General features: G+C 37.1%; 1 protein-coding gene across 10 annotated transcripts in view; it reads left to right on the plus strand.

Moving 5' to 3' along the window:
* The window catches only part of DOCK7 (dedicator of cytokinesis 7), a 230,239-nt gene that overhangs the window by 35,336 nt on the left and 181,697 nt on the right, over positions 1–13,206 (plus strand). For all 10 annotated transcript variants that reach the window (XM_047869911.1, XM_047869912.1, XM_047869913.1 and 7 more), the window contains exons 3-7: positions 1,026–1,201; positions 1,390–1,458; positions 6,012–6,141; positions 6,237–6,449; positions 6,794–6,879. In XM_047869911.1, the coding sequence (XP_047725867.1) occupies positions 1,026–1,201; positions 1,390–1,458; positions 6,012–6,141; positions 6,237–6,449; positions 6,794–6,879 (674 nt within the window). The remainder of the gene's footprint in view (positions 1–1,025; positions 1,202–1,389; positions 1,459–6,011; positions 6,142–6,236; positions 6,450–6,793; positions 6,880–13,206) is intronic.

Raw genomic sequence — 13,206 nt, forward strand, 5'->3', positions numbered from 1 at the left:
AATCCAGAATAATATCCCCATTTTAAGATCCTTAATCGTGTCTTCAAATACCCTTTTATTTGTATTTATTTTTTATTTTTTGTCATCTAAAGTCCATGGGTTGGGATGTGGAGATCTTTGGAGGACCATTTTCAGCCTACCACAGACTGATTTATGTAGTTTTACTAGAATAATTAACAATAACAACCAATAAGGTAAAAGCGCTGCTTAGAAACTTAGCAATGACAATTTCAAAGATATAAAAAACAAAAAAAGAATCCTTCTGAAGAGCATTTTGTCACTGTATTCTAAAACTGTTAATTATCTTTACCAATTTTATGTGAGGGGAATGGGCAAAGTCTAAGCCAGATTATAGTATGACCCAAAGAATAAACAAGTAGAAGGCGGCCAACACTTTGTGGTTTCTTTAGTGCATCTGGCTGAACTTCTGCTGACATTTTATTTTACCCCCTTTTTTTTTTTATGTTTATTTTTGAGAGACAGAGCATGAGTGAGGGAGGGGCAGAGTGAGAGGGGAACAGAGGATCTGAAGCAGGCTCTGCACAGACAGTGGCAAGCCCCATGCCAGGGTCAAACTTACCAACCGTGAGATCGTGACCTGAGCTGAAGTCAGATGCTCAACTGACTGAGCTACCCAAGTACCCATTATTATATTTTTTAAAATGTTTATTTATTTATTTTGAGAGAGACACAGTGTGTGTGTATGCATGCACTTGTGTGAGTGGGGGAGGCGCAGAGAGAGAGTGAGCCCAAACGGGCTCTGAGCTGTCAGCACAGAGTCCATTATGGGGCTCAATCTCAGAAACTGTGAGTTCATGACCTGAGCTGAAAACAAGAGTCTGGTGCTTAATAGACTGAGCCACCCAGGTGCCCCTCTGCTGACATTTTAGAAGTAACGTTTAGAAATGACTACAAAAATGTGTATTTTTTAAAATAATAAATTTCTTTTGTTTGAAGTGTAAAATTTTCACATCCACCTCTTCTTTTCTACTCACCTCTCACACCCACCCCTCTTTATAAAATAGGTGCCCCTTACTGAAGCAGTGGATCCGGTGGACTTGGAAGAATACCTCATTACTCATCCTTTAGCTGTGGATTCTGGGCCTTTAAGGGATTTGATTGAATTCCCTCCAGATGACATCGAAGTTGTTTATAGTCCTAGGGACTGTAGAACCCTTGTTTCAGCTGTACCTGAAGAAAGGTGAGGAGACATTTACCTATTTTTGATTTTAGTGTAACTGGAAAGATTACCTTTCTTGATTTTACTTGGGTCATATTTCTTGTGGTGGTGGTGTTTCCTATTATATGACCATGAACTGCAGCAACCAAATTCACAGACATCAATGCTTTCCTTACTAAATTACTAATGTATTTTCTTTTTTGAAATAGTGAAATGGATCCACATGTTAGAGATTGTATAAGAAGTTATACAGAAGACTGGGCAATTGTGATCAGAAAGTAAGTCATATATTTATTATAACATTAAAAAATACTGAGTAGGATGTATAAATGTATTAAAGTAGATTAATAATAATTATGAGACCTGGAGCACCTGGGTGGCTTAGTTGGTTGAGCTTCTGACTTCAGCTCAGGTCATAATCTCCTGGTTCATGAATTCAAGCCCCACATTGGGCTTGCTGCTGTCAATGCAGACCCTCCTCTGTCCCTCTTCAGACCCTCCTCTGTCCCTCTCCCACTTGATCTCTCTCAAACATAAATAAAACTTAAAAAAAAAAAATTATGAGACCTGAAAATTCATTTGAAAAAACAGTTGAAGAAGCAAGAACCTTTTGTTTATAGATATGTTCTGCTTAGGGGTTCTGCAATTACTGCTGCTTACTTCACTTACTTTCCTTGTAAAACAATATGTTTGTCAGTAGTATTTCTGTATTATCATAGGTCATTAATAACTAATAATATATAATTATAATAACTTATAGTCTAATTCTTTTGGGAATTCATGGGTAGGTATTGATGAATAATTTGTATTTCTCAAAAAGAATCCAGTTTATTGAAACAAATAGTTAAGTTAAATTGAATAGCCTGTTTTCTAGATCAAGCTGTTTGAAAGGCCTCTACCCTTTATTAACTAACTAAATATTTATAGATCCTTGACCTGTATGTCTAATCAGGTAAATATTTAAAAAAAATAATGTTTTGTTCTCCCACAAAGTTTATTTTTCTAATGGATGGTGTTTGAGATATCAAATCAGATTAAGAAATAAAAGTTTCCTTTGCTAATTTTAATTTGCATAATTAAAAGTCTTCATACTGAAAATTCTTAGCCTTATTTTATTTTTCTAAAGGAAATATAATGACTGAAGTAGTGGAGAATTCTGTTATGACATAGTTTTCAAAAATGAAGTTATCTGTGCTAACTTGTACTAGCAACAGTGATGTATCCTTTGCTTATTGTTTTGTCCTTATGGCTGCTGTCTTATTTCACTGGGTTTAATATTATGTTAAGCATCACTTGGGGATACTGCTGACATGCTTTTTAGTTTTAGTGTGACCTAATAAAAGCCAGTCTGTTACCCTTTATAAAGAAGAGCTGTTTTTATGAACTTACAATTTTGATAAGGATTTCAATAACTAGATTTATTAGTGAATAAAACTGTTTCTCTGTCAAATAACTCAAAAATCTTTACTTCTATGCATGTATGTTGAAAACTTCTAATCAGAAATCTTAATATAATATAAACATTAATCTCAGAATCATGGAGTCTGCTACTTAACTCTCATCATGGGGTGCTGACCTTGGTTTAGACAAAGAGGTAAGGTAGTTAACATTTTTGGGTACTTACTATGTGTAGGGCATTTTATTGGGCACTTTATCTCAGTTAAGTTTCCAACAGATAAGATTGTTCGGGCTCAGAGCAGTTAAGTAATGTCTTTGAGGTCCCACAACCAGAAAATAGGATAGCCAAGATTAGAAGCTAGGAGCATCAGACTCTAATGCTTACATTTTTTCTGTTACATCAGATATTATTTATTATTGGCAGTATAGTAAATGGCAAAGGGGGTACTTTTATTGGACTACAAGTTTTAAAGTATCCCTGAAAGATAGAAGATAGGTGTGATTGGAACATAAGAGGAAACCATAATGCAGAATAATCTAAGGAGAAGATATATGAAGAAGCCTTGGTAGCACTTTAAGCTCAGAAACAGTGAATTGAGGCAATGGAAGGGAGACCTCGGGTAACTGTTTGACATTTGGTTACTTTGAAATCCCCTGTACCCTGTTTATACAGGAGTGGCTGCTGCAGAGGTATCTGCCTCATTTTTAGAGCATCTATTATGGGTCTTGAGCTGTTAATATAGTGGCCAGGGTGGGCATGCCATGGAAGAAGAAGGAACCCTTCATACCCGGAAAAGTAGATACTGGCAGATTCTGCCTGGCAGCATGATTTGCTTTCTTCTCCACAACCACCGGATATGGGGTGAGCGAGGCAGATACAGTATTTCCAGACAGATATGGGGTTATAAATTTAAAAATGAACACAGAACCCAAAATTGCCAACTATTTGATGAAGATCAGCATGCTTCAAAAGAATTATCAAACTACAAATAACAGAACTAACAATTGAAAGTTGGCAATAGAGCGGCGCCTGGGTGGCTCAGTCAGTTGAATGTCCACCTTCAGCTCAGGTCATGATCTCACGGCTCGTAAGTGTGAGCCCTGCGCCGGGCTCTGTGCTGACAGCTCAGAGCCTGGTGCCTGCTTTGGATTCTGTGTCCATCTCTCTGCTCCTCCCCTGCTCGTGCACTGTCTCTCTTTCTCTCTCTCAAATATAAATAAACATTAAAACATATATATATCCTCAAGGAGACATGAAAGGATATGGTAATCGTGTAAAAACCAACTAGTTATCTTTGGAAATTAATATTTTATTCAGCGAAAACATATAAAAAACTCAGCAGATGGTCTTATTGGCAAAGTGGACATCATGACCAAAGGGTGGAATAGTAAGCCAAAAGGTATGGTGGAGGTAACTCTTATGGAGAAAAAAAAGTAGGGTGAGGGGGATGGGGAGAGCCAAGAAGAGGGGCTGAATTTCCTACTTTGTAGAACTAATCAGAAGAGACCTTACTAATAAGGTGAATTTGAGCCAAGACCTGAAGGGAGTAAGGAAGTGAGCCCTTTGGATTTCAGGAATGTATTAGGCAGAGGGGAGAACAGCATATGCAAAGGCTCCATACTGGAAGCATGCTAGGGGTGTTCAAAGAATAGCAAAGAGGTCAATGTGACTGGAATAGAATAAATGAGGGAGAGAATGCTGAGATATGAGGTCATAACAATGGTGGTGTGTGTATGGGGTTGGATGGGTAATCCTGTAGGGCCTTATCATAGCAACCAGCTGGAGGTCAGAGTGTTAATTTATAAGAGTATTGATTGGGGCACCTGGGTGGCTCAACTGGTTAAGCATCTGACTCTTAGTTTCGGCTCAGGTCATGATCTCATAGTTCATGAGTTCCAGCCCTGTGTTGCGCTCTGCGTTGACAGCATAGAGGTTGCTTGGGATTCTCTCTCTCTCTCTCTCTCTCTCTCTCTCTCTCTCTCTCTCTCTCTAAATAAATAAATAAATAAATAAATAAATAAATAAATAAATAAACTTAAAAAAAAGAAGCTTTAAGAAAAAAGAGTATTGATCATGAATCATGTCATTCTCAGCTCTTTTGAATTTTTTACTGTCAATTAATTTTTTAGGACATAAAGGAGGCAGAATGCAACACATTTCTTTTATTAGAGCAGCTTGGACATGCAACTTCACAAATTAAGGCACTTTAAAAATTTCATGAAAGAGTAAAACATCTGCTTTTGAGTAATACTTTTTATGTTATTACACTGAATATCGTTATTTTAGTTCTTCCAGAGGAAAATGCTGTCTTTTATTTTGTGATTATGCAGTGATATGATCGTGTAGCTGCTATTTTAATATCTTTAGCAACAAGACACAATATGAATGATTCATATCAAGTGTGATTCCTTACTATTTCATAAATTCACTGGTGGCAAGAACCATATCATCCTCTGGTAATCATAATTGTTTTTGCTCCAATTAAAATTTTCCCCAGTTGGGCTATATGAAGTGTGGAACAGTAATTGCTCTTGGATCTTGGTGTCTGTTGAATGCTCTTGGATATTGGGTTTTTAGGCAAGAAGGTTACATTAATTTCAGAGTTATTCTAAGTCTAATACATATATTACGTAACAATATATGTTACGTAATATATGTATGCAGTGGTGGAGATCTTGCTGTTTTCATTTTAAAAGTCTGCAGCCTTAGGGGCACCCGGGTGGCTCAGTCGGTTGAGCATCCAACTTCGGTTCAGGTCATGATCTCCCTGTTCCTGAGTTTAAGCCTGTGTCAGCTCAGAGCCTAGAGCCTGTTTCAAATTCTTTGTCTCCCTCTCTCTCTCTGACCTTCCCCCACTTGCGCTCTCTCACTCTCTCAAAAATAAAAATAAACATTAAAAAAATTTTTTTTAAAGTCTGCAGTTTTAGCTTGTTTAAGATCATTTATACATAATGAGATATAGGAACTTTTGGCTATTTGAAATTTTAAGATTCAGTGCTTTATATTTTTCTGCCTTTAAAAAATTTACATTGTTATGAATGTAATACATATTTTCTACTCTCTCATTTTATTCTTTAACCTGGTTTCTCATTCTTTCTTTTTACTGAAAAGAAAAAAGTTCTCTGAATTGAAAGTACAACTCTGAATTGAAAGTACAGCTTAAGTTATATATACATGGTTCCCATGGAAAGAAGGAGAATATAATTTACTTCTGGAATCTCATTATCTGTTCTCTAGTTGAAATAAAGGAACTGTGAATGGAAGTCTTCCTGATCGATCACTCTAGTTAAATGTTTGACACAATCAAAACTGCTGGGATGTATCCTTATTAATGTAAAGAAGCAATACAGAGAACAGTGGGCTTATTACATCGTGATGAAAATGAAAAATTTCCAAAAACTGATATGTATTTAACTATTTTATTTTGAATAGATATCATAAACTGGGAACAGGATTTAATCCTAATACATTAGATAAACAGAAAGAAAGGCAAAAAGGTTTGCCAAAACAGGTCTTTGAATCTGATGAAGCTCCAGATGGCAACAACTACCAGGATGAGCAAGTAATACTTTTATTTTTAAATTATTACAATAAATTATTTTAAAGTAGTTTATTTTTTAATTTCTTAATTAATATATTTAATGTTTTGCACGACAGGATGATCTTAAAAGACGTTCAATGTCAATAGATGATACTCCAAGGGGTAGCTGGGCCTGCAGTATTTTTGACTTGAAAAATTCGCTTCCTGATGCTCTGCTTCCTAATTTACTTGATCGAACACCCAATGAAGAAATAGACCGTCAGAATGATGACCAAAGGAAATCAAACCGTCACAAGGAACTCTTTGCTCTGCACCCATCACCAGATGAGGTATAGATGTTTATATATAAAGAAGCAGATGATTATTAAGATAGATATTTTGGGAATATCACATAAAGTATTCTAATAATATAGGAAATAAAACAACTGAAATATAGGTATAACTTTTAGTAAATGAAATATATATATTATGCTTAATATATAACAATATAATTTCTATGAATTGAGCACATTTAGGATCTAATGAGTTCTCTTTGAGGGTAAATTGGTCCTTATTTTCTTTGCTCAGTTGTGAAGACTAAAAGTATTAGATTAATAAAATAAGTTTTTAGAAAATTATAAAGGGTTGACATATGATAAGAATGTTCATTTTAGTATTGCTTGTCAATTTGTAGGAAGAGCCAATAGAACGACTTAGTGTTCCTGATGTGCCCAAAGAGCATTTTGGTCAAAGACTTCTTGTAAAATGTTTATCACTCAAGTGAGTATTTATTTTGTTTACTGTATAGCTTTTATTTTTCAAATAACATTTTGAGTATTAGTATAACAAAATCCTAGTAGATTTTATGCTTGTATTTGTGTCCTTTTGAGAAGTATTGTTCTTCTGTATGTAATTTTAAATGCTACTAAGCATTAAAACTATTGTATGAAGGTAAGCTTTAAGAACATTTTTGGCTCACAGGTGAAGATGACTTTTTGTCACAGCTATATAATTAGTCTTAAAACTTGAACAAAATTTTGCTGAATTTCTTGTGTTTACCAGACACTGTACTTGGCTTGGGGAATATAAAGGCAAAGTATCTTTTCCCTTAAAGACTTGATTATACAAGCCTACATGGTAGGCTTTGTGGGTGTTTCGAAGATTCTGAGTTTATATATTTTTCTTTATGTAAAAAAGTTAAATGACTTCTGATCTAACGTCATCGAAGTGATAATGTCCTGAATTTATATTCTTCACAAAGTGCTTTATTTTATTTTAATTTCTCTATTTTAACTCATCTTGTCTTCAGTGTAATTCTATAAGGTATATATTATTTTCTTCATTTTACAAATGAGGAAATCAAGATTCAAAAGCATTAGCAGAAGTGAACTGACTGGCATGCTCACTGTTTTGCACCCAGTAACTGAAAAAAAAAAACAAAACACCTCGATGCTGTTTTCATTGTATCATGTTAATATTATGGTTAATTACCAGTTCTGACTTAAGAAAAAGGAAGTTTTAATACATAGAACTTTCTAAAAGGAGCAACTCATAGGGACAGACCACTTCCGTGTCTGGATAACTTAGGCAGTTTTCTTCCTTTGAAAGCTAAGGCATTATGTATTTAGTTAGATTTATCTAGAAAGTTGTTAGAGCTTTAGTGCATTGAGTCTTTTGAATATCGTATTCTTTTTTTGTTTTTTTATTTGCTTTTTTTGACAGCTTTCTTATAATATAATTTAAATATAAAATTCACCCTTTTAAAGTCAGTGGTTTATTTGTTTTTATTTACTTTAAAAATTTTAATTCCAATATAGTTAACATACAGTATTATATTATCTTCTGGTGTACAATATAGTGATTCAGCAGTTTTGTATATTATTTATTGCTCATCATGATAAGTGTACAGTTAACCCCTTCTCCTATTTCACCCATCCTCCTTCCCTACCCACCTCCCCTCTGGTAACTATCTGTTTGTCCTCTGTAGTTAACAGTTTGGTTTCTGGTTTTTTGTTTGTTTGTTTGGTTTTTTTTTAATTCCACATATGAGTGAAATCATATGGATTTTCTCTTTCACTGATTGAATTATTTCACTTAGCATTATATTCTCTCTGTTCCTTTCTTCTCTTGCTCACTTCTTTCATGATTTGCTAGCTTTTTTAAAAAAATTTTTTTTTTTTAACGTTTATTTATTTTTGAGACAGAGCATGAACAGGGGAGGGGCAGAGAGAGAGGGAGACACAGAATCTGAAACAGGCTCCAGTCTCTGAGCTGTCAGCACAGAGCCTGACGTGGGGCTCGAACTCACGGACCATGAGATCATGACCTGAGCTGAAGTCGGACGCTTAACCGACCAAGCCACCCAGGCGCCCCTGCTAGCTTTCTTTAGTGATATACTTGGATCCCTAGCTCTTTATTTTTTGCATATCTGTTACTGGATTTTGATTTGTGGTTACAATTAAGTTTGTGTATAACATCTTATGACTAAGCAGTCTATATTAAGTTGCTTGAGTTTGAACCCATTCTTTACCACCCCCCCACCTATGTTTATAAAAGGTATCCTACTTTACATCTTTTTATTTTGTGGATCCTTGACTGAGTTTTACAGATATATTTAATTTTGCTGCTTTTGTGCTTCCTACTTTTCTTATTCCTGCTTATGGTCTTGCCTCTCAAAGAATCCCCTTTAAAATTTCTTGTAGGGCTAGTTTAGTGGTCATGAATTCTTTTAACTGTTATTTGTCTGGGAACCTCTTTACTCTCATTCTGTTCTAATGATAGCTGGATAAAGTGTTCTTGGCTGCAGGTTTTTTTCTTTCAGCACTTTGAATATATCTTGCCATTCCCTTTGGCTTGCAAACTTTCTGCTGAACAATCAGCTGGTAGCCTTATGGAGTTTTCCTTGTATGTATGTAACTTTTCTTTTGCTGCTTTCAAAATTCTCTGCTTTATCGCCGCTTTTTGCCATTTTAATTACAATGTGTCTGGTGTGGACCTCCTTGGGTTGATTTTGTTGGGGGCTCTCTGTGCTTCCTCAATCTGGATTTCTGTTTCCTTCCCCAGATTTGGGAAGTTTTCAGCTATTATTTTTTCAAATAAATTTTCTGCCCCTGTTCCTTTCTCTTCTTCTGGGATTCCTGTAATGCAAATGTTATTATGCTGGATGGTGCTGCTGAGTTCCTTAAGTCTGTCTTCATTTTTTATTATTTTGTTTCCCTCTCTCCTCTTCAGCTTGATTGCTTTCCATTTCTCAGTCCTCTAATCCTCTAATCCAGGTCACTAATCCTTTCCTCTGTTTCCTTTAGTCTCCTATTTATTCCATCTTTTTAGTTTTAGTTACTGAGTTCTTCATCTCTGATTGGTTCTTTTGTATGTTTTCTATCTCTTTGTTGTGGGTCTCACTGATGTCCTCCACTTTTTCTCAAGTTCTGTGAGTATCTTTATGACCATTCCTTTAAATTCTCTGTCAGGCATATGACTTATTTCAGTTTCGTTTAGCTCTCTTTTGTCCTGTTTCTTTCATTTGTGACAAATTCCTCTGTCTCCTCATTTTGTCTAACTCTATGTGTCTGTTTCTGTGTGTTAGGAAAGTTGGCTATGTCTCCTGCTCTTTCAAGTAGTGGCCTTAAGAAGAGGTCTTGTAATGCCCTGCAGTGTAGTGTCCCCTGTTCACCAGATCCTGGGTGATTGAGGAGGTCTCCTATGTGTCATTCAGGTGTCCTGTCAGGGCTAAGCTGCTTTTGCCTTTAGTTTGTCATCTTTGATGGTTCTCTTTGCCTCTTGTGGACAGGATTTTGTCCCTTTGTTGTTAGTGGGTGAATCTAAGGTCACCTTGGGCTTAAGTTGAGTCAGACCAGGTATTTGCCAGAAATGTAGCAGCACCAAACTGCCGGACACCTTCCATGTTGTCTCCTGAGAAGCTTTTGTTGGTGGACAAGGCCTGCAGTCAGACCAGCTGTCTGCCCCCAGACCCCTGCTGGGGCCCCAGGGGGACTGGTATGTTTGGTTATTTTTCTCTCTTCCCAGGTAGGGGTCGCTTTATAGTAGTGTTGGCTCCTATCAGGGCTGCTTGCACACTGTCAGGCTTGTGGCACCGCTTTGGATGGGTTCTGCCAAGGGATATTGCAGGGGGCAGGTCTGCAGGAGAATGCAGAGGCATGGTGTGCTCTTAGCAGTTTAGGTGCAGGTGTTGGCAGTATGCTGGTTCCTGCAGATACTTAGGTTGGGGCATCAGGGAGGGAAAAGGCACCCACCAGCTCCTTTGCTCCTGGAGAAGTCTCTCAATGATCCCTGCCCCTCCAGCAATGTTCTGAGATTAGTAAACAAATCTTCCTCCTAAATACACCAGGAATTTTTCAAGGTGATACTTCTGTGCTGTAAAATCTGAGGGACTGTTTGTTGTGCTGTCTCTTTTTAAAAAAAAAAATTTTTTTTAATGTTTATTTATTTTTGAGACAGAGAGAGACAGAGCATGAACGGGGGAGGGGCAGAGAGAGAGGGAGACACAGAATCGGAAGCAGGCTCTAGGCTCCGAGCCATCAGCCCAGAGCCCAATGCGGGGCTCGAACTCACGGACCGCGAGATCGTGACCTGAGCTGAAGTCAGATGCTTAACCGACTGAGCCACCCAGGCGCCCCTGTGCTGTCTCTTTAAGGGTGGGAACTCAGTTTCATTTTGCCCTCCTGGCTGATTTTTAAAATTCGAGGTGTTTAGCCTCACTGTAAGAACTCAAAAAATTTGGCCTCTTTGATTTAAAAAAAAAATTTTTTTTTAATTTTATTTTGAGAGAGAGAGAGAGAGAATGAGCAGGGGAGGGGCAGAGAGAGAAGGAGACACAGAATCTGAAGCAGGCTCCAGGCTCTGAGATGTCAGCATAGAGCCCGACACAGGGTTCGAACTCACGAACCATGAGATAACCTGAGCTAAAGTCGGATGCTTAACTGACTGAGCCACCCAGGCACCCCTGGCCTCTCTGATTTTCAAAGTCACATGTTATTAGTCTGCCCCCTCTGGGCCCTGTGCCGGGGTGCTTAGTGAGAGTCTCATTTTGTTTCTGCATTTACTGTTTCCTTCCCTCCTGTGGATGGTCCTGTGGGTTCATTTAGCTCCTCACCTGCTCTTCCTCCTTCCTTTGATGTGGCCTCTTCTCTACATTTAGCTGTGGAGAGTCTGTTCTGCCAGTCTTTGGGTTGGGTTATTTACACTTATGTGGGTGTTATCTATGGGAAGAGGTGAGCTTAGGGTCTTCCTACTCCGCCATCTTCCGTGGAAGTCTAACATCAGTGGTTTTTAGTAAATTCAGAGTTGTACAACTATTGCTGTGACTAATTCTTGACATATTCATCACCCCAGAGAGAAACTTCATACCTGTATTAGTTTGTTCCAACTACCATAATAAAATACCATAGACTGGGTAGCTTAAACAACAGAAATTTATTTTCTCACAGTGCTGGAGAGTGGAAGTTGAAGTTCAAGGTGTTGGTAGGATTGGTTTCTGATGAGACTTCTCTTCCTGGCTTGTAGATGGCCATCTTCTTCTTGTTCCCCGATATGATCTTTTCTTTGTTCCTGCATGAAGAGAGAAAGTTCTCTGGTGTTTCTTTTTCTTTTTATAAAGACACCAGTCTTTTTGGCTTAGGGTCTCACCCTAATTTTGTCAGTAGTGTGTTTTGGTAGGCCTTGGAGTGATTAAAAATTGCTTTTTTGGAGCACCGGTGTGGCTCAGTTGGTTAAGCACCTGACTCTTGATTCTGGTTCAGCTCCTGATCTTGCAGCTTGTGAGATCAAGTCCTATGTCGGGCTCTCCACTGACAGCGCAGAGCCTGCTTGGGATTCTCTCTCTCCCGCTGTCTTTACCCCTCTCCTGCTCTCTCAAAAGAAATAAGTATTTTAAGAAATTGCCTTTTTAAAAAGTGTTTTTTGAATTCTCAACATTTCAAATAAATGAGCACTTAACAGCGGGGTAAAAAGCAACCTTTTTTTGTAGCTTGGTGCACTTGCATTGAGTATCTGGTGCTCAAATAGTATTTCTTGACAAACTCAAGCACGTGTATGTTTGGTTGCCTGGGAGTAGCATAGTATGCATTTTTTAAGTTTTCATACTGAATGTATGAGAGGTATACATTTAAAAACAGAAAAGAAAAAAAATACAACCATGGCGGTCCCTTTGTATAATGGAAGAGGCTTTTGAAACATTAAAGAAAAAAATGAAATGATGTATCTCATTTAAAATATTCTTGTCATGCATTAGTAGCTTTTCTTAATGTGAAGCACACTCGTTGTTTCCTCAAGACTTTTAACCTTTGTTCATCATACTAACAATAGGGATCTTTAAATACTCTCCAAGAATATCATAGGAAAGTTATTATGCATGAATTTTATGGTGCTAAATTACAAAATAGGATACTCATTTTCTGAATAAGCAGGTAACATTTCTCTTATCTTTGATCCATTTTTGCTTATTTTTATCTGAATCTAAAATTTATATGAAAATGCAAAGGGCTGAAAGGAGGCAGGGAAGTTTTGAAGCAGTTTATAAAACAAAATAGGTATTAATACTTAGTATAAAGCTACAGTAAGCTAATTACCTAAGACGGAAGCTAATGAAGACAATATAGCACTGACATACAATTAGAAAATTAGTCCAATGGACTAGGGCTAAAAAATAGACCTATGTGTGTATTTTTGATTTACAATTACAGTGGCACTACAGTAGCCCCCCTCTTCTCCATGTATTCAGTTACCAGTGGTCAACTGCTGTCCAGGCGCAGATGATGATCCTTCTGACTTATCAGAAGATCAGTAATAGCATAACTCTATGTCACAATGTCTGTGTTATTTACCTCAGTTGGTTTCATACATAGACATTTTATCAGGTCATATCATTGTAAGGAAAAGGAGGATTAATATAATACAGTAAAGTATTTTGAGAGAGAGAGAGAGAGAGAGAGAGAGAGAGAGAGAGACTGCATTCACATATCTTTTATTAAAGTATGTTGTTATAGTTGTTCTGTTTTGTCATTAGTTATTGTTGTTAATCTCTTACTGTGCCTAAAGTATAAATTAAACTTTATCACAGGTAGCGTATGCATTGGAAAAAACATTGTA

Source organism: Prionailurus viverrinus, chromosome C1 (assembly GCF_022837055.1).
Source record: "Prionailurus viverrinus isolate Anna chromosome C1, UM_Priviv_1.0, whole genome shotgun sequence".
In the NCBI taxonomy this organism is placed as follows: Eukaryota; Metazoa; Chordata; class Mammalia; order Carnivora; family Felidae; genus Prionailurus; species Prionailurus viverrinus.